The sequence below is a fragment of the Amphiura filiformis genome, chromosome 8 (genome assembly GCF_039555335.1).
Source record: "Amphiura filiformis chromosome 8, Afil_fr2py, whole genome shotgun sequence".
Lineage (NCBI taxonomy): Eukaryota > Metazoa > Echinodermata > Ophiuroidea > Amphilepidida > Amphiuridae > Amphiura > Amphiura filiformis.
Window position 1 is genome coordinate 13,818,701 of NC_092635.1, and position 26,116 is coordinate 13,844,816.

The 26,116-nt window shown below is 35.2% G+C and overlaps 3 protein-coding genes across 3 annotated transcripts; 2 read left to right on the forward strand and 1 right to left on the reverse strand.

Annotated features, from left to right (window-relative positions):
• Positions 1 to 2,358: 2,358 nt before the first annotated feature.
• On the forward strand, positions 2,359 to 5,844 carry LOC140158655 (uncharacterized). Its single transcript, XM_072181827.1, has 4 exons — positions 2,359 to 2,923; positions 3,459 to 3,512; positions 4,417 to 4,549; positions 5,064 to 5,844. The coding sequence occupies exons 1-4, from the start codon at positions 2,482 to 2,484 to the stop codon at positions 5,152 to 5,154; spliced, it is 720 nt and encodes a 239-aa protein (XP_072037928.1). The 5' UTR covers positions 2,359 to 2,481; the 3' UTR covers positions 5,155 to 5,844.
• A 2,561-nt stretch (positions 5,845 to 8,405) lies between these two features.
• LOC140158656 (rRNA N(6)-adenosine-methyltransferase METTL5-like) lies at positions 8,406 to 15,618 on the reverse strand. The gene is made up of 8 exons (XM_072181828.1): positions 15,474 to 15,618; positions 13,883 to 13,997; positions 13,146 to 13,330; positions 12,113 to 12,195; positions 11,027 to 11,078; positions 10,564 to 10,613; positions 10,078 to 10,210; positions 8,406 to 9,107 (listed from the first exon to the last, which is right to left on the reverse strand). Exons 1-7 carry the CDS (start codon positions 15,571 to 15,573, stop codon positions 10,145 to 10,147), a joined length of 651 nt encoding a protein of 216 aa, XP_072037929.1. The 5' UTR covers positions 15,574 to 15,618; the 3' UTR covers positions 8,406 to 9,107; positions 10,078 to 10,144.
• Positions 15,619 to 24,792: 9,174 nt separating this feature from the next.
• Positions 24,793 to 25,905, forward strand: LOC140159424 (melatonin receptor type 1B-A-like). The gene has a single exon (XM_072182898.1). The coding sequence runs from the start codon at positions 24,793 to 24,795 to the stop codon at positions 25,903 to 25,905; it is 1,113 nt and encodes a 370-aa protein (XP_072038999.1).
• Positions 25,906 to 26,116: the final 211 nt, after the last annotated feature.

The window sequence follows — 26,116 nt, forward strand, 5'->3', positions numbered from 1 at the left end:
CAGTTTATGTGCAATCTTATAAAAACAACTCAACATAGTTAGAAATGTTTTGTAGACTTTGTAGTAGTTTTAAATAGGCTATAATGGCTACTGTTACGTAATCAAACACGTGGTACCATAATGTAGCTTGATAGACAAAGGTATATATCTGAACTTATAAGTTCAGATATTTCGGGTGAAAATAGATTTTTTATGATTCTTACCCCAATTCTTGCCCAAAGATATCCATATTACAATGGCTATAACAATGGCATAATAATTTTTATGATGTAGAGCTTCATTATGGTGAATAATTTGGGATTTTGGGACCAAATGAATTTGTTCAATATAAGTTCAGATATTTCGGTTGAAGATTTTTTATGATTCTTACCCCAATTTTTGCCCAATGATATCCATATTACAATGGCTATAACTTGCTGCACATATCGTCTTTGCTTTCAAGAGTTTACTATACCTATTACAAAAAAAATACAGCACTAATTGTGACCGTACAGCACGAATGAGCCGTAAATGTCCTCAATTGTATTCTGAGTTACAGTGTAAAATGGGCATGAAGGTCGTATTCATAGGTACCTTAATTTGGTGCTACGTGTACCTCATTTAATGAGATACACGTAGCACCAAATTGAAATACCTATGAATATGACCTTCATGCCCATTTTACACTGTAACTCAGAATACAATTGAGGACATTTACGGCTCATTCGTGCTGTACGGTCACAATTGTCTTTAGAATTTAAAATATTATCCTGTTTTGCCAAATGAACATAGCTAAATTCTACTTTAGTCAAGTTTTAATGTTTGGTCAATTTTTGGAAATTATCATGATTATGGTCCAAAACATGCGTTTTAGGGCAATCAAGCCCAGACCTGTACAAAGACTAATTTCAAGTTATGTATTCTAGTTTTTGTGTTTCCTTCTCTTTTTCACCGGGCTTTTTCATAACAAATTATCAAAAATAACATGAAATATTAAAATTATAAGATAACTCTCACCTATTCTCAAGATTTTTAAGTCTTAGACCTGTGCGAAGTCTTAGAATTTTGTGACTATTATTGTAAGAAAACATGCAAAATTGCATGTTTTTGGCCCATTTTCCCTCAAATGGCAAAAATATTACAATTTTACTTTTATAGTATTGCCAATTATAGAGTATATGCTAAAGGTATGAGTTCAAATATAAAAACACAATTACCACTTGAAATAATATTCATACGGTTTTAAGAATTTGAAAATAATGGGTAATTGTCCGTTACTAATTATTCTGGGACACCCTGTACTTTCATGTATTTTATATAAAAACGCTGCAGCTGTTTATGATGTATTTGTACAAGTTAATGAAGAGTATATATACAGATGTACAATAATCAAGAAAACTTGTATTAGTAGGCCTAATGACGTGAGTGAAGCTGAAGTATTAAATTATTCAGAGGCTAGTGAATCTCTAATAATCCATACAAATTTACTGCACATAATTATATACATGATACTTCGCTCGATTTTAACACCAATATACCAAAATGTATTACTATTATGTTATAAGTAAAGCTGTTGATGCACAAAATTAATGATTTGACTAAAAGTTTATAACCATTACGCTTACGACATTCCATCGTGACTATTTTTATACTTTATATCGAAAATACAATATTGAACTGCTCCCCAATTTCAGAAAAATATTATGTAGGCCCTATCTCCATATAAAACTGTCAACTCACGTGGGTCCTTATATAAATGCAAAATCAAGATTTGTAGTTCACTTTTTGGAAAAAGGGAAAAACTACTATATGATGTGATCCCGGAAGTGATGTTTTGAAATAATCATCCTCGATTTATACTAGGAAAAGACCCGGATAAAACCACTCTGCTTTCACTGAGCATTAGGATCATTTATAACTATTTATAGTATAATTCGCAAACATATTTGCTGTAATAATTGGGAAAAGAAGAATCAAGAGTATAATTATTGTTGCCGATATGGCGCCTGATAGTCCCTATTTCAAGCGGGGACCAATATACTGAATTCAGTATTTTGGTCCCAGCTATTTCGTTATATACTACTAAATCATTAATGTATTGCTGCCTTTTTTTTCACAAGCTGTAAAGCTGAGGCCTCCAGCTCCCGGCTTGAGGTTGTTTAATGTTACCTATTTCCTTTTTCCGCTACTTTGATCACGTTTTAACCTTTCTTTCCCGGGGCTAACAAGTAAAAAAATAAACCTATTGTCAACAAACCATGGTAACCAAACGTTAATATCTTTGATTTAATTATGCACAAAACGACTGGAGTATAAAGACTGGTATAATATAATGGCAAAAGTGCAAAGTTGAAAGGTTCAATCAATACAGAAGCAGAACCAAAACATTGAAGCTCGTCTGCAAATTCCGCTATCAGTGCAAGTTCAGAAAGTGGTAGCATACGTTCATACTTACTTAAATCTGTAAATCAATTTGCCAAATAAATTCAAACTAAATAAATAATGCCTCGAACACGATCAAAACGTGGTTCATTGGCTACAAAGCTCGATTTCAATGACAGTGGTGACGAATTGGATGGACCATATCAACATGAAACCACCAATGGCAGTTCCCAGCCTGCTACATGTCCATTCTGCTCATGTGGCACAACAAATGCAGGAGATTTGCCAGACTGCATCTGTAGCTCATGTTCAGCTTTAAATGCAGCTGAAACAACCGAGCTCAGAGACGATTTTTGTCACCGAGATCGGCCACGATTTGTGTTCTTTTGGCCAAAGTCAATCAGAACCACATCGGGGATACCTGCTGTAAAAGTACCGTGGCTACTTCACACGTTTGTTTTGTTGCTGATTATTACGTTGTTAATTGCCATTTTAATTTGCTTAAAATGGATTCTTATTGACGGATTTGGTAACTTAGCATTTCTGTGGCTAAATTTTGAAGGTATGTTAAATATAATAACAAAAACATAATTATACTCATTTATATAGCAAGTTCTCAAAACAGATCCAAAATTTAACTAATAAATCAGGTACTCACTAGAAATATTTCTTTTCCTATCAGGAACCTTGTTCACTCTGGTTCTAGTGAATACCTGATTTATTTGTTATTTTGGATCTGTTTTGAGAATTTTTTATGAACGATCCTGATTAATCTGTTTCGAGCAAAAAACATAATGCTCTTGACAATGTAGCTAGAAATAATATAGTATAGTGTTGGTACCGGGGGTACACGTTATCAATCTGCCAGTGATCTTATGGTACTGTCTTGTAATTCGTAACACAGAGAAACACCCCCATCCACACACCCCATACACACAAACACCACAGAACATAAAATGTGATACATGGTTTTAAGTGCTTTTTCAACAAGACAATGTAAATCTACTTTGGATCTTCATTCTTCAACATTCACATATAAAACATAAACCAGGTACACCTTTTAGTTATACATGTATCATTTTTATGTCACTTTACAGATGTAATATCAGACTATGAACCAAGCTTGCTACTTGAGAAATACTGGATACTGGGTAAGAAACCAAAAAGTATTTCAAATTTAATATTTATAAGATACTAGCATGAAATTTCACATGTGTTGGAAATCTTCATAATTAATTATTTAAAATTATGATCTCAACACAAAATTAAGACGTACCTTATCAGTCTCCTGATGAAGGTCAAACCTGTGACCGAAACTTTGAGGTAGTTTATGTTAAGATCATAAGTTTAAAAACCACATTGTCAAAATCAATATTAAAGGGAAGTCTAACCCAATGCTAATTATATGAAGTAGGCCTATGCCACCCTTTCTGCATGGTCAATACAAATACTTCCAACTGCATTCGGAGGTCCCTGGTTCAAACTTCTCTAAATACCACCCACTGATTGGTCTTCCAAACTGGTACTTCCATCACGTCTTTACTTAACCAATGAAGATAAATCGGCAATAGATGTGGTTTACAAGTAGCATATATGGGGGCTCGTCCGGGAAACGGGCTACAGCAGGGGTTAAAGAAAAATTAAGAACACACGCACCCACATTTCTGCCGCCATGAATTTTCAAACTGAAGAATTTGGTACCAATGTTTTACATTTGTTGATGATTAATGATTATCTTTGTTTTATTTCTTCTTTAACCTGGGACACTCAATCAGTTAAAGACACTGTTAAAAATCTGTTCTTCCTTGAGGAAAAGTCAGCATTGGAACACACAGATATAATTGTTTTTGAGCACTTTTATTCCAAAAGCCAGGATCCACACTTTCTGCCATTCTTTATAATTGCACATTGCATGTCAAATCAATACAACATAAAACGTCTAAGGTTGGCAGGGAAGTCATATTTATTGGATCACAAACGAGGAACTGGATGAGAAAAATCTAAACAACGTCTAATCCCCTTCCATTCATAGAAGCTTTCTCGTTTGTTTTGCAGGTCCTGTTACTGTGTGTTTGGTTGCTTTGCTCATGGGATGTACGTGTGCCTGCTTATCATGGAACATAACATATTATGACTCCTTGAAACCAGGGATCCTACCACCAACACCACTTTCACCTATCAAACACAGGTATTTTATACCCTATTATTCCATTATTCCTGACAATGTGTACATGCATCATCAAAATTTCAATTGTTTTTTGCCTGGCAGTATGCGCGCCCATCATATTTTGTTAAGGGGTCGTGTTTTTAAAACTCCCGCTACATCACAATAAGGCTATTGCACAGTGTAGTAGTTGCATGGGGTTCACTCAAGCTTATCGATATACCAGTGCCTTGCCTTTGTTGATAAACATTGAGGTCAACTCATCTATACTGTCATACATCAGCATCCCAACATATTAGATGAGTTATGAAACATATGTTGTGCAAGGTGTTGAGGTTGATACTTGAGTGTGACAGTTTATTATGTACTTTTATGTTTATTACTGAACTGTGTCACATTTAAAAATTAATGCATCACAAAATCTTTGGTCAGACAAGTTACATGGATTTTTTATTGTATATTTTATTGACAAAACCTTGAGTATCATAGATCATTATTTTATAACATATTTTATAACTGTTCATGTAATTTCTTTCAGACATCAGACAAGGCATATGTTTCATTTGGGATACATCTTGGCAATCGCAAATGGACTTGCTGCTTTCACACTGGCATGGTGGTGGCTCTGACTACTCCAACACATGGTATTGGTAGATGCTTTACATTCTATAGCTTATTTTCTGATCATATTACCTTTTATAGTTATTTATTAAGAAAATTTGTTAGGTACTGTATGTACATACTGGAAATCTCTACCACATAAATAAAAAAACTAGATATGAAACCTAAGTTTGAGAAATATCCAACAAAATGGCTGAAATTTTGAGAGTTTCAACCTTATTTGAGTTGGACTGACGCATATAGTGTGCATCTCAAAAATAATAGAAAACGAAAAAAGAAAAAAAATTAGAAGAAACCATTTGATGTACTAAAAACTGTATGCTTCGTCGGAAAGCATGACTCTTGCATAAAAAAATACTTCATACCCCATCTCATTTGACCATCAACATCCAAAGTTACATTTATGTAAAAAATAGTTCTATTTGTAACATTGATTGAGACAGTGTTTTTTCCTTTAAGAGAATGTTGTGTCACTGGACTGCATTACAGTGTAAGCATTTTTGTGATAATCCAGCTAATTATGGATTGGAAAATCTCAGGATAGATTAATGGTCATTTAATTGGTCAAAGTGCTACCAATTTAAAAGAATACTGATTTGTAAAATGAATTAGAAATTTGTCACCTAAATGACTATTTCAAAACACTGTGTTACCTTAAGTTGCTTGTAAGCAAATTCTTCAATAGTTTTGAAAGTCCAGTAATTCACGGTTGTTTGATGTGATCATTTATTAATTTTTCTAACAAAACGATGTTATAATTATATTCTAGACCTGAATAATACCAAAAGCTAACACAATAATAAACAGTATATACACAGTGGCGTGTCCAGGGGGGGAGCTTTGGGTGCTGAAGCCCCCCGCACTTTGTTAAAAATCATGTAAAATCAGCCGTTTTTTGGCGATTTTAGCCATCAAGCCCCCACATAAATCTGAAAGAGGGGCTGAGCCCCCCGCAGGAAAAGATCCTGGACACGCCGGTGTATACACATATATTTTGTAGCAGGGCCGTAGCAAGGTTGAAAAATGTGGGGCAGCCATCATAAATGTGGAGCGGCCAAAATACAAATATATGCCCAAATTGAAATAAAGATATAAAGAAAAACATAACAAATTTCTCAAAAAGTGGGGCGGCCATGGCATCCCCGGCCGCCCCGCTTGCTACGGCCCTGTTTTGTAGCAATTTTTAACATAGATTATCGTTTCTATATCAAATTATTCATCTTTTTCTGCTTTTTTGTGGTGATTTTAATTCTAGAACTGTACATTTGTGTGCAAAATGAGGGCGCTATTTGCATTATTTTAAATTTAAATTAGCCAAATAATATGAGTTATACCTTACATTTCATGATAAAAAAAGTTCTTTTGAAAATACCCATGCTATTTGTTAGTCTGTTTGCTGATGTTCTAATACCATTTTACAAGTGTCTGCCCCACTCCCACTGTGTGTCTGCCCCTTGTAAACATGCAAACAAGATTTTAGATAAATAGCGCCATCATGGTTCAACTCTTCTTTAAAATGACTCAGTTTTACATGCCATCAAACAACCGTGTGTTACATGCCGAACAAGAATATGATCGGTTTTGTTGCAAATATCAAAACTAGGAATTGAGACAATGCATATGCTGACTAAAATTACAAATTATGGTCACAATTACACAATAGAATCACATAATTATTTGTGAAATGTAACAAAAACAAAACTTATCAAGTTTCAATCCTTTGTTTTTTTACTTTGTTTATTAAGTGTTCGTATTGAAATACACCACAATACTATGATCGCATGCGTTGTAGCAGTGCAAGACTATGTGAATGTTCCCGATAAATTAAGATTAATGAATATTATCATGGTCATTTCAGGACTTAAAAATGGTTAAAAATATTAGGTTTACATGCAGCAAAAATACAGCAAAAATGGTTTTGCAGTAGATAATTCATATATACTTTGTAAAAATAGAACACATTTTTATGTGAACGAAATCTCAAATTTGGGATAAATGCAAGACACTCCCTTCACATCATCCTTTAAATAAGGTGGTGATTTCAAGTATGTACATATAATAATGATACAAATGATAAGACATACATGTGATGTGATCAAGCAAACTCAGTCGAAACTCGGAAATATTGATTTTGAGATATAGCCATAGGAAATAATTATTTCCTTTTGCTTCCTGTTGTTTTGGAAACTCTTTAATTGTCTTTGGAACTGGTTGTTCAATTTCAATGGGGTTTTCTGCAAAATCAAGATTTGTAAATGCTTTTTACTCCCGGTTTTTACTATCCTATAAACAACTGTAAATTTAATATTTCCGAGTTCCGACTGATTTTCCTTGATTGCAACACATTTAGATATATATTTTTATAAATAGATGTATCATTTTAATATCAAACGAACGATTATTTCACAATATTATTCAGCCAGTACATAAACACAGAACATTATTTTCAAATTATGCTGCTTTCACACTGAAATACTGAAAAAAATATTTGTTTTCTTGAAATTTAACTGTTCTGTTGATTATGTGTTAACATATGTTTTGAATGTAACAAAATTGCCATTATATCATGATCGTGTTGGCAAGAAAAAAGAACCTTGAATACTACTTAATACTGCATTCATTGGTGTTTTTATGACTTGCTTGTAAGGAAATTGATACAAAACATGTATAGGCCTGATTGGGTATCTACAGTACTTAACATTTAAATAGAAACAAACTACTAATATGTTTCTGTCCAATGTAAAAATTTCAATAAGTTGACAACTATATAAAGCAATGTGACATTGGTATGACAAATTTGTTCGGAGGGGGATGACCCACTGGTAGTCAACAACATGATGCTTTATTTTTGAAACACCTGTTTCACTTATATAGCCCTTTAGTGTTCTTGTTGTCGTTGTCTAATTATTATTTCATAAGGGCTATAAATAAATATATATTGGGTGGGGGTGTAGACATCCAAATCAAGACCATATTCAACCTAATTAACAACCAGATGCTTAATTATTTTTTGAGGGGTGGGGCTTATTATTTACTGTTTTGAATATCAACATAGAAATGGACATTTCCATGACAACCAATGTTGCAATTCAGAATAGGATAAAAACTACATTTATATAATAAATAGAACAAAATAATATCACAGGAAGACCAAATCATGTTCACACCATTTTGTGCTGAACAAATTTCAAATTTTGATCACTATGGGATGCTTATAAAAATAGAGTTGCTAATTAGGATAAATATATTATTTGGTCAGTTAGTTTCTTGGCTTTTCGATGGTATTCATGTATTTATAGGGACACAAGATAATATCACTTAATAACACCTTAATTTTCCTCAATTACGAGTTACTTACCCCTAACTGAACCAAAGATAAAAAAACTAAATTCACAAAGCATCTGCAAGCATGGTCATCCCATGTGATGCGACTGCATCATCATGCAAGCAGTAATATGGGCACGGGAAGCTTGGGTGGCCAAGGTAGACCTCCATGGCAAGGTATGGCCGTGCACATGTCTGGCACCAGAGGGTCTCTAGTTCAAAATCACACCCAAGAAATTCTTCTTTCGTTATTCCTTGCAAAACTTGGCTTGGGGCATTAGGGTTAATGAAGAATGATCTTACCAGTTACTTGGTTTATCAAATGTATTCATTGTTACTGATGCATGCTGACTTCTTCCATTTCAACAGGAACGAGTATTGTCATTTACACTCTATGTATATAACCTTTGGTGGGAATAGAATCTGCTTTCCTGGATTTATATTGCTGGCTGGTTGTTCCATTTCAGTTAACATGATACAGTTCTGGTGACATATTGAGTATTCAAGTCAATAAAAGTACATAGTATTGTCGAGTTGAAATGGACTGGCATATTTAGTATGATGTCCATCTCATGTGCTTTATGGTGATGCTCATTTCCGATGATGCTTCACCATCATTCAGATGTTTCATATCAAACTGGAAACGATTGGGAAAAAACAAGATATCAACAAAACATAATCCTAAATCTGGAAGTTTATCATTGTTTTAATAAGTGCCCCCCAATGTGACTGACTTAAGCATCTAGGGGGCTAATTAGGTTGAAAACAGGAAAGGAATTAATCCGTCAAGATCTCAAGTAGAAAAGTTGGTCTTGTTGAGCACTAGAGTACATTATAATAAAACATATTTTGTAGCTCATATTATTTTGTGTAAAAAAGAATGACTAAAACATACATTGTTATTTATTTTGACTTGTGGTAATAAAATGCACAACAGAGTATCTAAATCACAATTTCTTGTGTAATTCTTGTGAATGTTTGTAGTGGCAGCTGTGGCACTAGATCAAACATAACTGAAGCAATTTTGTATTTGTGATGTCATAATTATATGCATTGGCTGTCATTAATATTTTCAATAACCTTCAAAGGCAAATTTGCCATAGAATGATGCCCCCCCCCCCACCTTTGTTTCCAATGGACATTTTATTGTGAAATGTCATTGTACAAGAATACATAAAAAAAATTCCACATAGCCCCGAATGAAAAGTATTTAATTATCTTTGTAATCACTCAAAAGCATTTGGTGTGAATTTTACATCCGAACTAGAGGCTATTAATTTTTTACGAGCCATTTTATTTTACATGTAAAGCCTTTGGTGGTGACGATTAGAAATGGACGGCAATATTGAAAAACCTCATTTTGGGCCATTTTAGACACTAAAATGCCCATAAAAAAGAATAGCCTCTAGTTCGGATGTAAAATTCACACACAATGCTACCTGAGTGAGTACAAACATAATTAAATACATTTCATTCGGGGGCTATGTGGAATTTTTTTTTATGTATTCCTTGTACAATGACATTTCAAAAAATGTCCTATACCCTAATGGTTATGGAACAAAGGTGCCGGCCCCCTACAAATACATTCTGACTGTTCTTGTGCTTACCATAATTGTCCATTTCTATACACTCTGCTACAGCTGAATATCCTTACTCTGGCTCTTGAAGCTTGTGTCACCTTTTAGATGCCTGTGATTTTGTGGGGTGGGAGAATCTTAAGAAATCTACTTCTATATCAACCTGAAAGAAACCATTACAAATATATGGTTACAAGTCAATGAATTTGCCTTACTAACTTTTGCTTTTAATTTCACAATTTGTGACATCAGCCTATAGTTCATATCACCTCAAGATTGGCTGTGACAGCACTACATGTTTTAGGCTGCATGACAGTACACCGGTGTGAAACATGTGCGGCGCTCTCAATATCACAGAATATACACTCTAGTATAGAGGCAGCAAAATAGAAACACTGTCTGGCATGCAGAAGTGCTTTTTGACGTCACTACCACTCTAAAGATCAGAGGAACTATAGTTGGAGATGATTGAGTCACATCATTTAGTTGTGGCTTTTTACTCATAAGAATACTTACTGATTTTTGCTTGTGGAATTTGTAGGTTGCTGGGAGGTCAAATCGCAATTCTATTAAAAACAATAAGAAAAACAAAGACACAAAATTAATTCTCACAATTTATGAAAACGTGTTGTATTTAATTAGTGAAGTCGAAATAAAGAGTGGTTAAAAAAGTATGAATTCAGAAATAGCTCCACAATTAATGATCCAATATTTTCATAAATTTTAGAGCTTATAAGTTTGTTTGGTTTATATAAGGCAGAAAAAATAAGAATCATAACACCGTGTATTGATATAGAATGGTATGCACGCAGTTGGGCGCAATGCTTACCCTAGTTGTGCGTCACGTAATGTGTGACTGGTGCACGCTTATGTGAATTTACGCGAGCATGAGTTGGGACTTTTTTGACGCAAGCAATAACAAAAGCTGAATAATTTTCGCCTTATATAAGCCGAACAAACTTTAGTATTATGATCTTACCTGCTACAACTTCAACTTCCACTCCCCATTCTTTAGCTTTCTTCTGTATGTGCTGAAAAATAGTTGCATACACTTTTATTTGTCTATGATTTGGGTGTGATTTTCCGTTATCTATCGAATTTGAAAAGAGTATCTGTTTTTCACTTTTCCAAATTGGGTATATTTTCATACCCGAAAATACAGATTTTGCAAGAATATATACCCACTATATCAATGAAAGTGCAATAACATATGATAACCACTCTTGTTTTGTCCTTCTTTCAATTCATGTAATGGTTTCTTCATAATTATGAGTCATCTTCATCCAGGGCTCAAAATTCTTTATACAAAATTAATACAGGGGCTATTTTGAACATATTATACCAAAAGTGTATGTTTGACTATTAACGTATATTTGGCTATATTTTTCACATATATTCCTAGCAAACACAAAACCTTTTTCACATTATTCACAAAAGGTTAGAAAAGGTTGACATAAAACATGTAAATGTTGGGTTATATACTATAAAAGGTATACAAAGTTTTCATAAACATTTTTTGAATACATTACCATAACATTATTTAAAGATATTTTGCAAAACATTACAATAACATTTTGACACCATTTAAGAAATATTTTTGTGGTGTATTTTTATACAAAATATTTGTTAACATTTTCATGATCTTGACGTGTATGTGACCCAACATTTAAAATGTTATTAAAAGGTTTTCGCCAATGCGGCACAATCTTTCTTGTCTATGAATTAAAGGCAAAATTTGGAGAAAAAAACCCAGTAAAATATACACATCCCAAAACTTTATAACCAAGTATGCTACACCTTTGGTGTTTCCAGTATGTGCTATCCTAATGTTTGTGTAAGGAAATAGTAACTCAGTTCTCAAAAAGCATGCTTTGGCCCCCACAGAGCAAATCATGTCACAAATATGACCTGTTTAAAACGTTTTGTGTTGACTGGCTTTTGTGAAGCTTTTGGGTTACCTGTAGCCTCTATGTGTTTTGAGCCCTAACTTTATCTACCTTCTGACTGGAATTCTAAATGTTCTAAATCTTGCAATCTCAAACCCAATAAAGTGTGCATCACTTACATCTCTGGTAGATGTCTTATGTAAAGAGTACACTGCATCTGTAGCCATCCCTAGTGCTAGTTTTAAGAACATCATATCTATACCTGAAATAGAAGCAAATTAAGGTACATGTAAAGTCTGCACAAAAAGTAACTCAGCTGTTATAAATACGCCTATAGATTCAGAACTAATAATTGTTTTCACAAAACTTCAACATAAAAAGAAGGATGATTTATTTACACGCATTTTGATACCCCATTTGTCCAATTTTGTTAAATATTGACAATACAGCAGTGTTTTGAAAGAAAAATACCCCAATTTAAAAGTTGCATTTATTTGTATTGATTTGAAGTAAGCGCGAGGATAATGGCGGGCTTTACGTGCTGGCATAATAACCATTGATCGCTGTATACTGCAACTTTTCGGGTATTTTTCTGTAAAAGCACTACCGTGTTGTTAATATTGAACAACATTTGACGAATGGGGTATCAAAATGCGTGTAAATAAATCATCCTTCTCTCTATGTTGAAATATTGTGAAAACAATTATTAGTTCTGAATCTATAGGTGTATTTATAACAGCTAGTTACTTTTTGTGCAGACTATAGATTATTGGGCTATTCCAGTTGAAATCCATACATCCTCTAATATGGATGATATGACCTTAATCTCCATTCAGGTAACCCCACTTGAAATTCACCCTGCCTGTGCAAAAGATCATGTCTTCCATAGCAGGTGTATGGATTTTAACTGGTATAGCCCATTTACTATTTTTTAGAACCAGCTTTATTTTGCTGTTCTTGGCAAAGCACTGTGGTACCACTGGTTAATGTAAGAGCAGTTTAGAGCACTATAAAAATGCCTTCAAGAAATTACATTAAAACCCCCAATTATTGTGACACTTGTCAGCTTGTCAGTAATATTATGGACACTGCTATTTTTACTTAGTACCATATGTATAAAGCTTTATTAACTAAACATATGTTACAAACTTCCTGATATATATAGAAATTACAAGGGTGCACAATGTGCACTGCACATATTTTCAAACCCACCTTTGTTACGTTTAGTTCCAAATGGTGGGTTCATGATAATTGTATCAAACTGTTTGTTCCACATTCCTTCCTCCACTGATCCTAAGTCACACTGTACAAGATCTATATTATTAAGTTCAAACTCCTCAGCATTTTGTGAACAGATGAGTAATGCATCTTCGTCGATGTCAACCCCAACACACAAACTGTTGAGTAAAATAAGAGGAAAACAGAATGATTCATGATCATAATGACAAAATATATATTACATTACAGTATTTGTAAACTGGCTTTATTTTAAAAGAATATCAGTAATTTGGCAACCCTAAATTAATCAAATTTAAGATTTCTGTTTTCATTTTTGAAACAACCAATTATGTGCTAGTGCTAGTGGAGTGAACAAATGGCAAGCATGAAACAATCTGATAAACCAAATTGGCTGACATCAAATGAAAGTAGGAATAAAAGTATGTCTATGTTTATTATTTACTTTAATATTAACAGAAATAATTACGTATAAGTCCAGAAAATTGGTACAATTTGGGGTCACCTTTTCAATGTTCATCAAATTTTGTATATTTTGGGGGTAGACTTTTAGAGTCCCAGCTGCCCATCCCCATCAATCCAAAATTGAGAATACCTCCACCATGCAGTTCAAAGGCTGAATCAAGATTATGTCTGTAGTTTAAATGTATTTATAGGTCTGTTGGAATTTGGTATGCAACAATAGTACAATACACATTATAGGGTATACTTACCTGGCACCTATCATGGCTGCACCAATACTCAACACTCCACATCCGCATCCTAAATCACCTATCAACTTCCCTTGTATGTCATTGTATCTTGTATCTATGGTATGTAGCATACATGCTGGGAAAACAATTTGGTAATGTAGATTTATATGTTATTTTCTTTTGAGTTCATAGTTAATTTATAATAATTATATGCACTGACCAAACTAGCACAAAACACACACTTGCATTAAATTATAATGATTTTATTTGAACAATTCTTGTGAATCAGCAGCACTCGTCTACCTGACAGTGCATTCTTGTAATATAAAAAACATTATGATGTAAAAGGAACAACAAGAGAAAATCAAACAACTACAACGGTATTTAAATTAAAACAGTGTAAACTTGTAATATAATGAACTTCTGGAAACCCAGCATGCCGTGGGGGAGTGACCCAGCCACAACAGCGCTACAATAAATCACTGAATTGAGTGAAGGCATAAGCAAAGTAAACAATTTAGGTGATTAAACATGTAGCGCGGCGGGTGTCAGACAGATCCAATCCAATGAGATTGAACACATAAAAATATTCAAAATACCTTCTACGAGGAATGAAATGAGTTGTGGTTCTATGAACGTAATAATTATTACATAATGGAGAGTCAAGGGGTAATTTATGAAAGATCATGTACCAGCTCATTGTTCAAACAAAATAGACATGAGGCCAGGCTTGAGATTTATGTAAATTATGAGAACTAATAAAATTTGCATTTATTTTAATTTGGAATTCCCTTTTAATGAAAATTAATGTGTTACAATGTTTTAGTACAAACTTGCAAAATAATGAATTATTTTCCGATTTTGCATCTCAAATGCGGCACAAAGTTCATAACACTGGCGGCGAACTCTAAACTCAAAATTCAAGTTTCAAGTGCCTTACAAATATCGAAAAAATAATCACTGGAAATAACAAAAAAATCACAAAACATGTCTTGTATAAAAAGTTGCCAGATAAAATCCCAAGTTATTTACAAATTACATTCAGTTTATTCAAGAATTTGGTATTCAGCGGCTTTCGAGTCTTGACATTAAAAATGATAGTGCATGGCTATAGCATATAAAATTTCCGAAAATCGCTTGGCCCCCCCTCTCGGCCTGCCAAAAATTGCTTGCCCCCCCCCCTTTACATATGTCAAATTTTTGGGATCCCAATTTGCAAACCTTAAATGGTCTAGATATATGTTGCGAGTGCAGCGAGCAGGAAAATTTGCATATTAAAGCATTTCCATACTGTTTTCCTAGGCCTTTTTAGAGCATTTTATTAAAAAGGCGCCCCATGAATGTGTGCCGAAAATCGCCTCCCCCTCTTCTCCCCCCAATTTTTACCCTCCCCATTGCACAGCCCCTAAACTAAAGTGTCCTAAATCTTCAACCCCATTTTTACATAATTTATAGGCAAGTATGGTTTGCATCATCGTTCCATTGAACGGAAAGGTTTTGAGTCTCAGTCTACATGTACGACTACATGTACAAATTACAATGTCAAATGTGGACTGTACAATGTCAATTCAAAATGACTGAGTCTAAATTTATCAAAATTAAATTTACAAACCTGCAATGTGTGGTGTTGTAGGATACTGTTCTAACAACACTTTAGGATCTTCAAAGACATCCACTTCTTGCAAACAACTTTCAAGTTCTTTAAGTTTCATGTTTTCTGTAAATAAAAATAAAAATAAATTAGAGAACAGGTCTAATCAGTGGACAGTGCTGGCATCTCAGTTGTCGAATTCTGCAACATTTGGGCTACGGGCTTTCTGCAATAACAGAAGTGCGATGCGCATGCGCATTAAAAAGCGCATACCGGGAAATTCAAGAAAGTTCAAGAAATAAATATTATAAAATAGTCTATGTTGCATTATATTTCGTCCCGGGTATTTCGTGCACAATGTTTGTTTTAAAAGCAAAATTCCACTTGATTTCATGTTTTGGGGTTTAACCGCAATTTTCTAATTGCTTACAAATGGTAAAGACTCATAATATTCAGTTATGTCGCGGTTTTTATAGGTGAAAATTTTTGGATGACATGGAAACCCAGCAATATTTATGATAAATGCTCTGTGTAAACGATATGAGTTCACAAAGGAACACCAAACAGCAATAAAAGTGTTTGGGGTGTCAATATTGGCTATTAGGATGATGATGATGATTAAAATGGAAGAAATAAAGCGGAAAAAAAGAAGATAAAATTCATTTAAAAATACGGTGGTGGGATTTAACTTATTTTAACACCAGTGGTGTAGCCAGGGGGCGGGGTGTGGAAGTGCCTCGAAATTTTCATGAATAAAATTGGGACGGCAAAGAGTAAAATGCCATTAAAATGACTAAAAGTGACGTAGCATCATAGGGGTACGGGGAGGGGCACGTGCCCCAATCGATTTGAAAATTTAGAAAATCCCATAAGAAAATGGCCAAAACACGGCTTGTGCGCCTCTTCCATCTGGACCAGCGTATATACCCTGGCCACCCTCACATCATGATCGGTGTGCCTGTCCACCCCACCCCAATAAGCCACTCACCAAATCAGGGGCGGATCCAGGATTTCAAGAAAGGGGGGGCACCGAGCTAATAGAGCGAAGCGTCATAACGGCGTGGGGTCCAGGCACCTTTGTTCCATAACCATTAAGGTATAGGACATTTTTTGTTTTTGCTATAGCCCCCGAATGAAATGTATTTAATTATGTTTGGACGTACTCAGATAGCATTGTGTGTGAATTTTACATCCAAACTAAGTGCTATTCTTTTTTATGGGCATTTTAGTGTCTAAAATGGCCCAAAATGAGGGTTTTTCAATATTGCCATCCATTACTAATCGTCACCACCATAGACTTTACATGTAAAATAAAAAGGCTCATTAAAATTTTATAGCACTTAGTTTGGATGTAAAATTCACACAAAATGCTTTTTGAGTGATTAGGCCTACAAAGATAATTAAAGACTTCTCATTCGGGGGCTATCATGATTTTTTTAAATGTATTCCTTGTACAATGACATTTCACAATAAAATGTCAATTGGAAACAAAGGTGTGCAGGGCCCGCTTAAGGGCCCGTGGTGGTGTCCTGGGGCGAAGCCCTGGCGGGGTGGGGGGAACTACTGGGTTTTGTGCATTTTAACACGCTTAGATATATATAGACGGGTCTAATTTGGGCATTTTTCGTTACTTTGTCTGGCTCATTTTTGTTTTAATTACACTGAAATCAAAACCAATTTAGAAAATTTTAGCTTTATGTTTATGGTAAAATATTGCGCGATGCATGAAAACACTCCATTTATGACATGTAAACACAGCAACCTAGGACTTTTTTTGCCATATCTCTTTAAGAAATTCATATGTGGTCACTGGTGACAATTATTTCAGTTTTATTTGGGCAACTCTGACCAATGTGCATGGGCAAATGGGAAGATTTATTGAAATAAATTTGAAATATTGTAACATACCTTTAATTTGCAAGTGGGTTATTTAACAACATTATGCGAGGATACTTCGTGGCAAACATGTCTATGACTTTCCCATTACATAGTCAATTTTCTTTCTTTTCTTCTCTTTTTTCCCTTTCTTTTCTTTTCCTCTTTTCTTTCTCTCCTTCCCTTGTCTTTCCTTTCTTCTTTTTATATTTTTGGGATCCGCCAAAGGGGCGGGGGGGGGCACGGGCCGGCTGCGCCCCCTAACCCCGATTTCTCCCCTCCCAAAATGAAAATGTCTAGTTACGCCACTGCTAAAAAGAGAAACATGTATGGCGGTGTATATGCTAATCATGCCTATTCCAAATCCCAGCAAACACAAACACGTTTTAAAAACGTTTTAAATAAGTTATATTTTGGCTTTTCGTTTAGGTAAAACGTTTTAATAACATTAAAATGTCGGGTTATATAAAGGTCATGATAACGTTTTAAAACGTTTTGTATGAAAACACACTACAACAATATTTTAAATGTTTTCAAAAATGTTATTGTAAACTATTTTTGCAAACATTTTTGCCAAATATTGTGTCAATACTTAAATAACATTATGTTAAAATATTTGAGCCCAGCAAACACAGAAATGTTCTTAAAATGTTTTCTTCAAAACCTTTTAATAACATTTAAATGTCGGGTTATATAAAGCTCATGAAAACGTTTTTAAAACGTTATTGAAAATATTTTGGGCTAACATTTTTTCGCAAAATATTTTTTCAACCCCAAAATAACATTCTGTTTAGAATGTTTTGTATCAAGTTTTCAAGAATGTTTTTGGAATGTTATTAAAACGTTTTGATACCCTTTATATAACCCGATATTTAAACGTTTTCTGTAAAACATTTTGTTTGCTGAGCAGTAGATTATCAAAAATGTTTTTAAGGTTATGAAAACGTTTTATACTCTTAATATACCCTTTATATAACCCGACATTTAAACGTTTTCTGACAACCTTTTATAACCTTTTGCGAATGATGTCGAAAACGTTGTGTGTTTGCTGGGATGCTTGCATTATGATTTTATCGGATGTTGGGGTGTGGGGGTGTGTGTGTGTGGGGGGGGGTGTAGGCGGGTGAGAGCGGCAGACAGTGTGTGATAGGATTTTAATGAGGTGAATTGATAAAGATTTATTTTGTGAGGACTTCCGGAGACAAGAAAGTCTACATTGATGCCATCCTTGTTGACTGCAGTTACAATAAATAGGCCCTACAATTTACGCAACTGACTTGATAAAGATTCACTTTGTGGGACCTCGGGAGACAGGAAAGTCTACATTGATGCCATCCTTTTTAAGTTACCTGCGGTATACAAATTAATGAGTACAATTACTAGGGTTGTAAAATTCCCGTAAATTTTCGGAGTGGAAAGTTTCCACCGGAAATTTTGGGAATTAATGGGAATTAACAGGAATTTTCGGGAATTTTCTTTCAAATCCAAAAATTAAAGTTTAAACAGGGGAATCACTGTGTAGATTAGGGTATTGGAGTAATTTATAAGAGCATACAAATACAATCATAATAAAAAACTTCAAAAATGATCAATAACCATACAACAAGTTAAGAATTATTAAGTCGTCCATAACTGTTAATTTGTTATCTGTTTGCAATCTAACCAATATTATCTGCATCTTTGGAGTGGAACTTTAAATCTACATGAAAAAATCTTTGTCATTTTTTAAATACTTAAAATCTGTGGTAAAAGAACATATAAACAAGGCATATATTTCATTGGTAGCACTTATCTGCTTGTAAACATCATATGTATGTTGTGAAAAGATTGAATTTGCTTTCAATTTGCTTTCTGAATGATTAAATATTAAAATACAAGTTTAAAAAAATAATAAAAGCCAATAATTGAAAATTCCCAAAATTCCCAATATTCCCGGGCCCTTCAAAATTCACGGAAACTTTCCAAAATTCCCGGAAACTTTCCACCACTTTACAACTGATTTTATTTCGTTTGTGTGGGTGTGGGATGAAAGAGGGAGAGTGTGTTAGGATTTTGATTATAGGTGACTTGATAAAGATTCATTTTGTGAGGGCACTTGGACATATGCAGGGCTGCTCGGGAGTTGTCTGCCGTGATGTTATCCTTGGTGCAATGAGTAAAGCTATATGTAATTTTATTTTGTTTTTGTGTATATATATTTGTGTGGGGTTGGTTGGGGTGTGTGTGGAGTGGGGGGGGGTGGGGTTGGGTGTGGGGGTGGGGGTGTGTGTGTGGGGGGGGTGTTGCTATTGTATAATGTATGTGTGTAGCGGTGCATATGGATTGTTATTAATTCCGAGGACCATGTGAGGACATAACAACATAGGCCTACTGTAACTGTTTACGAGCCGTAACAACTCAAGGCCATTGCAAGATCACCCTTTTCCCAAGTTCACACGACGAATACACAACAATAATACACTGATTAAGTTAACAATATATGGTTAAGGGGGTACTACACCCATTGATTTTTTTTTTGCATTTTTTTGCATTTTGTGAAGAAATTACAACAAAAAATTGGACAAAGTGGTATGCAAAATGAAGGGGCAAATCTTCTCGTTTTATTGGTGGCATCGGTATCAACGTAGCTTACATGCTTTTAAAAGTAGAAGCCAAAAGGTGGTACATCACTGATGATTTAAATTCACTTCATTTTGGAAAGCTTACTATCAACGGATTTCGTTAAAATTTTGGATATGTGTTGCTAACACGTTAGGGAAATAAAGTTGATATGTAAAATGGGAATAAGTGGTTCCTGATTTCTTTTATGACTTCATGAACTTGGTGCTCCACAACTATCAAAAAAGGAACTGGTTAAAATGCTTCTATTTTCAATGTTGAGCTATATTTTGTATTTTTAACTTGCGACATTATTTCACTGAAACATAATTAAGCCCCAGGTAACAGGTTACCACAACTATACTGCAGCAATGTTGAAAAAAATTGTATTTCTTGTCACCTATACCACCATATTGGGTAGTTTTCCGTAAGCTTAACTTTTGTGATTTTGGTAACTATTTTATATTTATTTGTGAAATCCATCTCAACTAGGCATTCTAAATTGTACTCACCATTTACATCCCAAGGTATATTAGTATATCCACCTTGCACTTCTCGATATATATCCAGTTAAAGACAGAATATCAAAATTATTCCTAATTATGATATCACAGACTCTTACATGTGTATTCAAAATTGATGCTTAAATTTGACCTGAAGTCCTGAACCAATTGACCTATAACCTGACATACGGTGACCTAATAGCCTTTTCTTCTCCTAACAACACATTATATAATTAAATTGACTAATGACTATTCATCCATTGTGTAAGTGTTTATTTAATTTATTCAGTGTTATATATTTTGCATGCACCACTATAGATTTTCTATAGAGAGTATAAAGGATTTAATGTATTCTATTCATGTACCCTACTTGAACATGTTGAAAAGAATAAATTATAGTTTGTAATGAAACACAGATCTGAGTTACTAGGATACACAGTAAACAAAAAATATATAGGGCTAAAATGACTTACTACAATGTGTAAAAGCATTTTTTTCTTCTTTTTTCATTTTTTTTATTTCACATGATCCGTGCATATATCGCCTAGCTATAAATGAAAACATATTTTTTTAGACCAATCAAACCAATATATGGGTGTAGTATGCCCTTAATATAAAGTAAAATATGATTGGTACATGAACAATTAAAATACATACAATGTAATCACACAATCACAATTTTCATATTAATTAATACCCAGCAGTCGTCTTCTTGATGATTATAGTGTTCTGGTTGATGTACATATCCTTGTTTGCTTATCCTACGAAAATCACTGATCAGCGAAGTTCATTCTACACTTACACTAATATATCCTTTGCGTAAAATCATCGCACAGAAATGATGCTGTTTTCTCCAAACGCTCAAATCCTTGCACAGTTGACACTTTCTCCAGCTAAGATGCTTCTTTCGCCAATCACTCTCTTTCTCTAGGAAACAGGCTTTTTCTGCACTGATCCTTTTTATTGACAGATGTGTTGTTTTATAAATCAGACTCCAGTAATTCAACAGAAGAATTTTGCACCTTCATATACTCAAAATCTCCTTCTTTGCTGTATCAAATAGCACTTTATTGGCTATGCAAACTGGCTCAATGTACCTCTTTTTGAAGAACGACGACACACACTCAGCTGCGGAGCAGGTGATTACAAGCTTTCTCCAACTATTGCGATCATGAGCAAGCGAAACAATTTTGTTTGGCTGCAGCATCCCTTCAGTATCTCCCAGGAGATGCTGAGCATACTGTAGGTACAGTGTGCGCGGCCGTCCCGGTTTTCCTCTTCCCATGTGGTGGAATTTTAAAAGGGCATAATCAGGCTCGACGTCTTCAAGACGCAGTATATGGCCGAGAAATTTGAGTTGATGAATCTTGACTCTGGCAACCCCAGTGGAGTGGTGTTGGTCAGATTGTAGATAGTTTCATTTAGAATCCGATCCCCACGCTTGATTTTTAACATGACTCTGTAGCAATTAAGATGTAGCAAAGGCATTGATCTTGTTTTCCATGTCCTTGGTGATTACCCATGACTCGCACCCGTACAGAAAAACAGTAACACATGTTGTCTCAAACAGCTTGATTTTTGTTTCGATTGGCAGGGATGGGCTTCTCCAAAGGCGTTCCAGTTTCCAGAAAGCTGACCAGACTAGTGCTTTTCTTCTCTTTAGGTCTCCAATACTCATGACACTAGAGCCCACCTTGGAACCCAAATACTTGAAGTCTGTGACATGGTTGATGGTGCTACCATGTACCATAGCCTTCAAGCGCTGGTTGGGCATAGAGAGCAGGGTATTTTCCAATTCCAACAATCCAACATAAAATTGAATATGATTCAAATCTTTGAACAAGTTCATTAGGAATGTAGATTTCAACTGTAAATTTTGTCCATTTTGAACAATTCCTAAGAATTGCCTCCACAAATCACTCAATCAATTGGGGGGAATCCAAAGTCATTGATCGCGAAGCTGACAAGACTACCAGGTGGCTCAAGGAAGCCATTTGGATCCGCAGAAAAGGACATGACACTCTAAACAAGGACGAGGGGGCCTACTCACTCAACAACATCTTTGACCAACTCATCACGCCCTCCACGGTGTCTCCTGTTACCCATAAAAGGAAACAATCAGATGTGATGAGTTGCCAGTCTGATGAAGCCACTAGTGTAGTGGTAAAACGTCACTAAAACGTGAGTCAAAAACTTCGTTTTTTCTTAGGAATTGTTCAAAATGAACAAAATTTACAGTTGAATATGATTCAGTTTGTTTAGATCAATCACTCATGAAATAACTGATTTTGTAAACAGAGATTAATCAAATTTAAATTACTCAGGGCACATCACAATAAAAACAAACAGAGTCCTCGAAAATATACAATGCTTATAGGGTGGGCTTGGTGAGGGAAGGGTGTGTGTGAATGTGTTATGGGTGTGTCACATGAGTAAACTGGTTTTTTTTAATATCCGGGCAGTGGCGTAATGGTTGGTAGCGCAGGGGCAAGAAACAAAATTGCCACCCCTACCCCCACCCGAGAATATCTTAGACGTGGGGGTGTGGGAATGGCATATTTTTTAAGTGAGGACCATTTGGAGCCACCCCCCCCTAGTGGTAGCGCCCTGGGCACGTTGCCCCCCTAGTTACGCCACTTAAAAATATACTTGTAAGGTTTCAAGTATCAAAACTACACTATGGTGAACTGTTAGTAGGCCTACTACTAATAGGCCCCGAAATAGCTCAGTTCCTTTAGCCTGACTAGCAAATGTAGGGCTTCATTTTAATGAGCATGGCATATCGCATCTCTCCTCCTATACAATTAATACACAGAGGAAGTCTGCAGAAACTATACCGGTATGTGATTTTAAAAAACGATCATATTCGTTGTTCTTGCTAGAACCAGGGAATATGGTTCTCTTCTTTCGAAATCCCTGCTGGTGCATAATTTGTAATTTGCAATTCAATGCCATTATTTCGGCTTAAAATGACAATAAAACCTTCCTGAGAGTTGTTACTAATTATATATTATGGCTGCAAACCTTGACTTTGAGGCACCGAAAGAATGTTCTGACAAGTCCATAATAGGGCATTTTGTTTGAGTTTGTAATATGTACAGGGTGATTTAAAATGAACTGTACCCAACTTTACCCAATTTTTTTGTATATTTGCAGTGATTGTACATCAAAAAAAACTATCATAGAAAGCAGTGATAAGTGTTCTGTAGTAAAAATTTTGAATTTTGATAATAAGTGGTTTTAGTCAGAAGATATCGCATTTTCAAGTTATCATCCCATTTTTAGACCAACACACGGAAGTACGTTATCCGTTTTCTATACCATGTCCACCGCAGTAACAAAATGCAACAACCATGACTGCGTACATATGTACAGCAAGACCAAGACAAATTAATGTTATTTCGCATTATTAAATAAATAATATTGATATTCAATTACAATGTCAGGTTTACAAAGATTACATGTTAAATAATACATGTAGAACAAAGGACCCGTTGACTTGAAATCATATTGTAGAGGGAAATTTGAATTCAAATAGAAACGGTGCTGGTGCAATATTGAGACCTGATTTTTTCACCAATAATAGGAAACATAGCCTAATATCCTATTACAGCTTGCAATATAAAATTATTTAAATGTCGGTAAGTATTTAATTTTAATTTTTTTTATTTATCAATTCATTTTATTTTTATTTTTAAATAAACACGCACAATTTATGTTGAACTGAAAGTGTTTGAGGGCAGTTCAGTGAGCAAAATGCTGTAGAATAGATAGTTTGAATAAAATACTCATCCGTGTGCAACATCGTTTTTGGTATGTTTTCTAAGAATGTACTTTTCTTCAAAACCATCAGAGGTAAAGACACAATTTTTTCACCAGTAATAGGAAACATATTATCCCGTTACAACTTAAAAACACAAGTTATTTAAATGTCAATAAGTATTTTATTTTAATTTTTAAAGTTGGGTACAGTTCATTTTAAATCACCCTGTATATAGGGCCTATATATGCCTGTTTTTTAAGGTTTCTCTTCTTATTTTGTAAGATTTCTATCTGACCTTTAGCTCAGCATTCGTATTTTATTTAACTAGTGCTAGTAGATCTTGCGCCGATCCAACCATTTATGTCAGGTTTCATTTTACTAACAGTTAAGTAACATTTCGTCCGTATTCTGCGTCAATAACTAGTGCACAATCTTTAGTGCGTGCTAATAAAGTCCGTAACTATTATGCGTGCAGCGAGATCTCGTCCAATTGTAAAACTACAGGTTATTGCAAGGCCGTAGATGAGCCAGTTTGACTTTCAAAAATTTGAACTGCCTTTCATGCGGATATAGTAATTATATCTATGTTAAAAGTGTCACAATGTTAGCTCAAGCAAATAACGATGGTGACGAAATCCCCATGAGTCTGCTTGATACCACCGCATATCTCGTCTGCACTCTTCTGCTTCTTGTCGTCGGTGCCTTGGGGAACCTCCTTCTTATTGGCTCCGTTCTCACCTTCAAGAAGCTTCGCTCCGTCAATAACATCTTCATCTTCAACTTAGTCCTTGCAGACTGTGTATCCTTAGTGCTTCTCGATATCTTCAGCATCATTGGAATTGTACACAGAGGACAAGGTCTTCTCAATTATGGCTCGCGATTCTGTAAAGTAATTTCTTACTTTTATCTCTCCGCAATGCTATGTTCTGTTTGGAGTCTTGCATCGTGCGCAGTGCACATTTACATTCGTGTCTGTCATAAGAGTTTATACAAAGTGGTATACACAGCTCAATCCGTGACCGTCATGGTTTTCTGGGTGTGGACTTTATGCCCTATGATTGTCCTGCCTTCGATGATGGGATGGGGTTCTCACGGCTATGATGCACGTCTCATGCACTGCACCTATGATTACACCGCGTCTTCTAGTTTCACCCTCTTTCTGCTCGCACTCGGCTTTTGGCTACCGTTCTCTGTCGTTGCATTTTGCATCATCCGTACATTCGTAGTTCTTCGTGCTAAACAGATTGAGATACACCCCAACTTACCTGACTCTCCTACTCCAAGTTTAGGATTGGCGCATGAGGGAATTGGCAACAACCACCTTCATTCCCCGATAGACGTTGATCCGGACGCATTATCCATTCGCGCACCTACAACTCCGCAATTGGAAGATATGACTTCACATGACACTCATATACTATGGGCGGTAATGGCAGTTTCTTTGTACCTCGCCATTGGTTGGGGGACCATGAGCATTATCTGGTTTTTGGATCGTCCGAAGCAGTGGGAAGCTACGGAGTTCGTATTTGTGATGCTGGTAGCGCATTCTCCATCGAGTATCAATGGTATCATTTATGCCATGGTGAACAAGAATTTCCGGGTGGCATATCTAAGCATCATCATGTCTTGCAAACGATGCAAGAAAGAGGTCCTAGATGTAGAGCTACAGGCTATTGGGGATCCACCATTTGTTCCGGGACGTGATGGTAAGTAAGATGCAAGGTGAAATGTCTAGGTCCATTGTATAGGCTATGGGGCTAGAGATGCCGCTTGGTCACTTTGTTTGCTTTACTTCCTGTACCGCAGCTGGGCATAGATGGATATTATTTTGTGATTTGCCCTACATTTCCAGCGTTTCCTCCGCCACACCCCCTATATACTTTCACTTAATAATTTTCACTCATTAGTATATTGTGTGATGCGTT

Coding starts and splice junctions, on each gene's coding strand:
- LOC140158655 (XM_072181827.1), top strand. CDS start 2,482: ATGCCTCGAACACGATCAAAACGTGGTTCATTGGCTACAAAGCTCGAT. Junction 2,924..3,458: donor TCTGTGGCTAAATTTTGAAG/GTATGTTAAATA, acceptor GTCACTTTACAG/ATGTAATATCAGACTATGAA. Junction 3,513..4,416: donor TGAGAAATACTGGATACTGG/GTAAGAAACCAA, acceptor TTTGTTTTGCAG/GTCCTGTTACTGTGTGTTTG.
- LOC140158656 (XM_072181828.1), bottom strand. CDS start 15,573: ATGAAACTTAAAGAACTTGAAAGTTGTTTGCAAGAAGTGGATGTCTTT. Junction 13,331..13,882: donor GCAGCCATGATAGGTGCCAG/GTAAGTATACCC, acceptor TTTACTCAACAG/TTTGTGTGTTGGGGTTGACA. Junction 11,079..12,112: donor ATAAGACATCTACCAGAGAT/GTAAGTGATGCA, acceptor ACTATTTTTCAG/CACATACAGAAGAAAGCTAA.
- LOC140159424 (XM_072182898.1), top strand. CDS start 24,793: ATGTTAGCTCAAGCAAATAACGATGGTGACGAAATCCCCATGAGTCTG.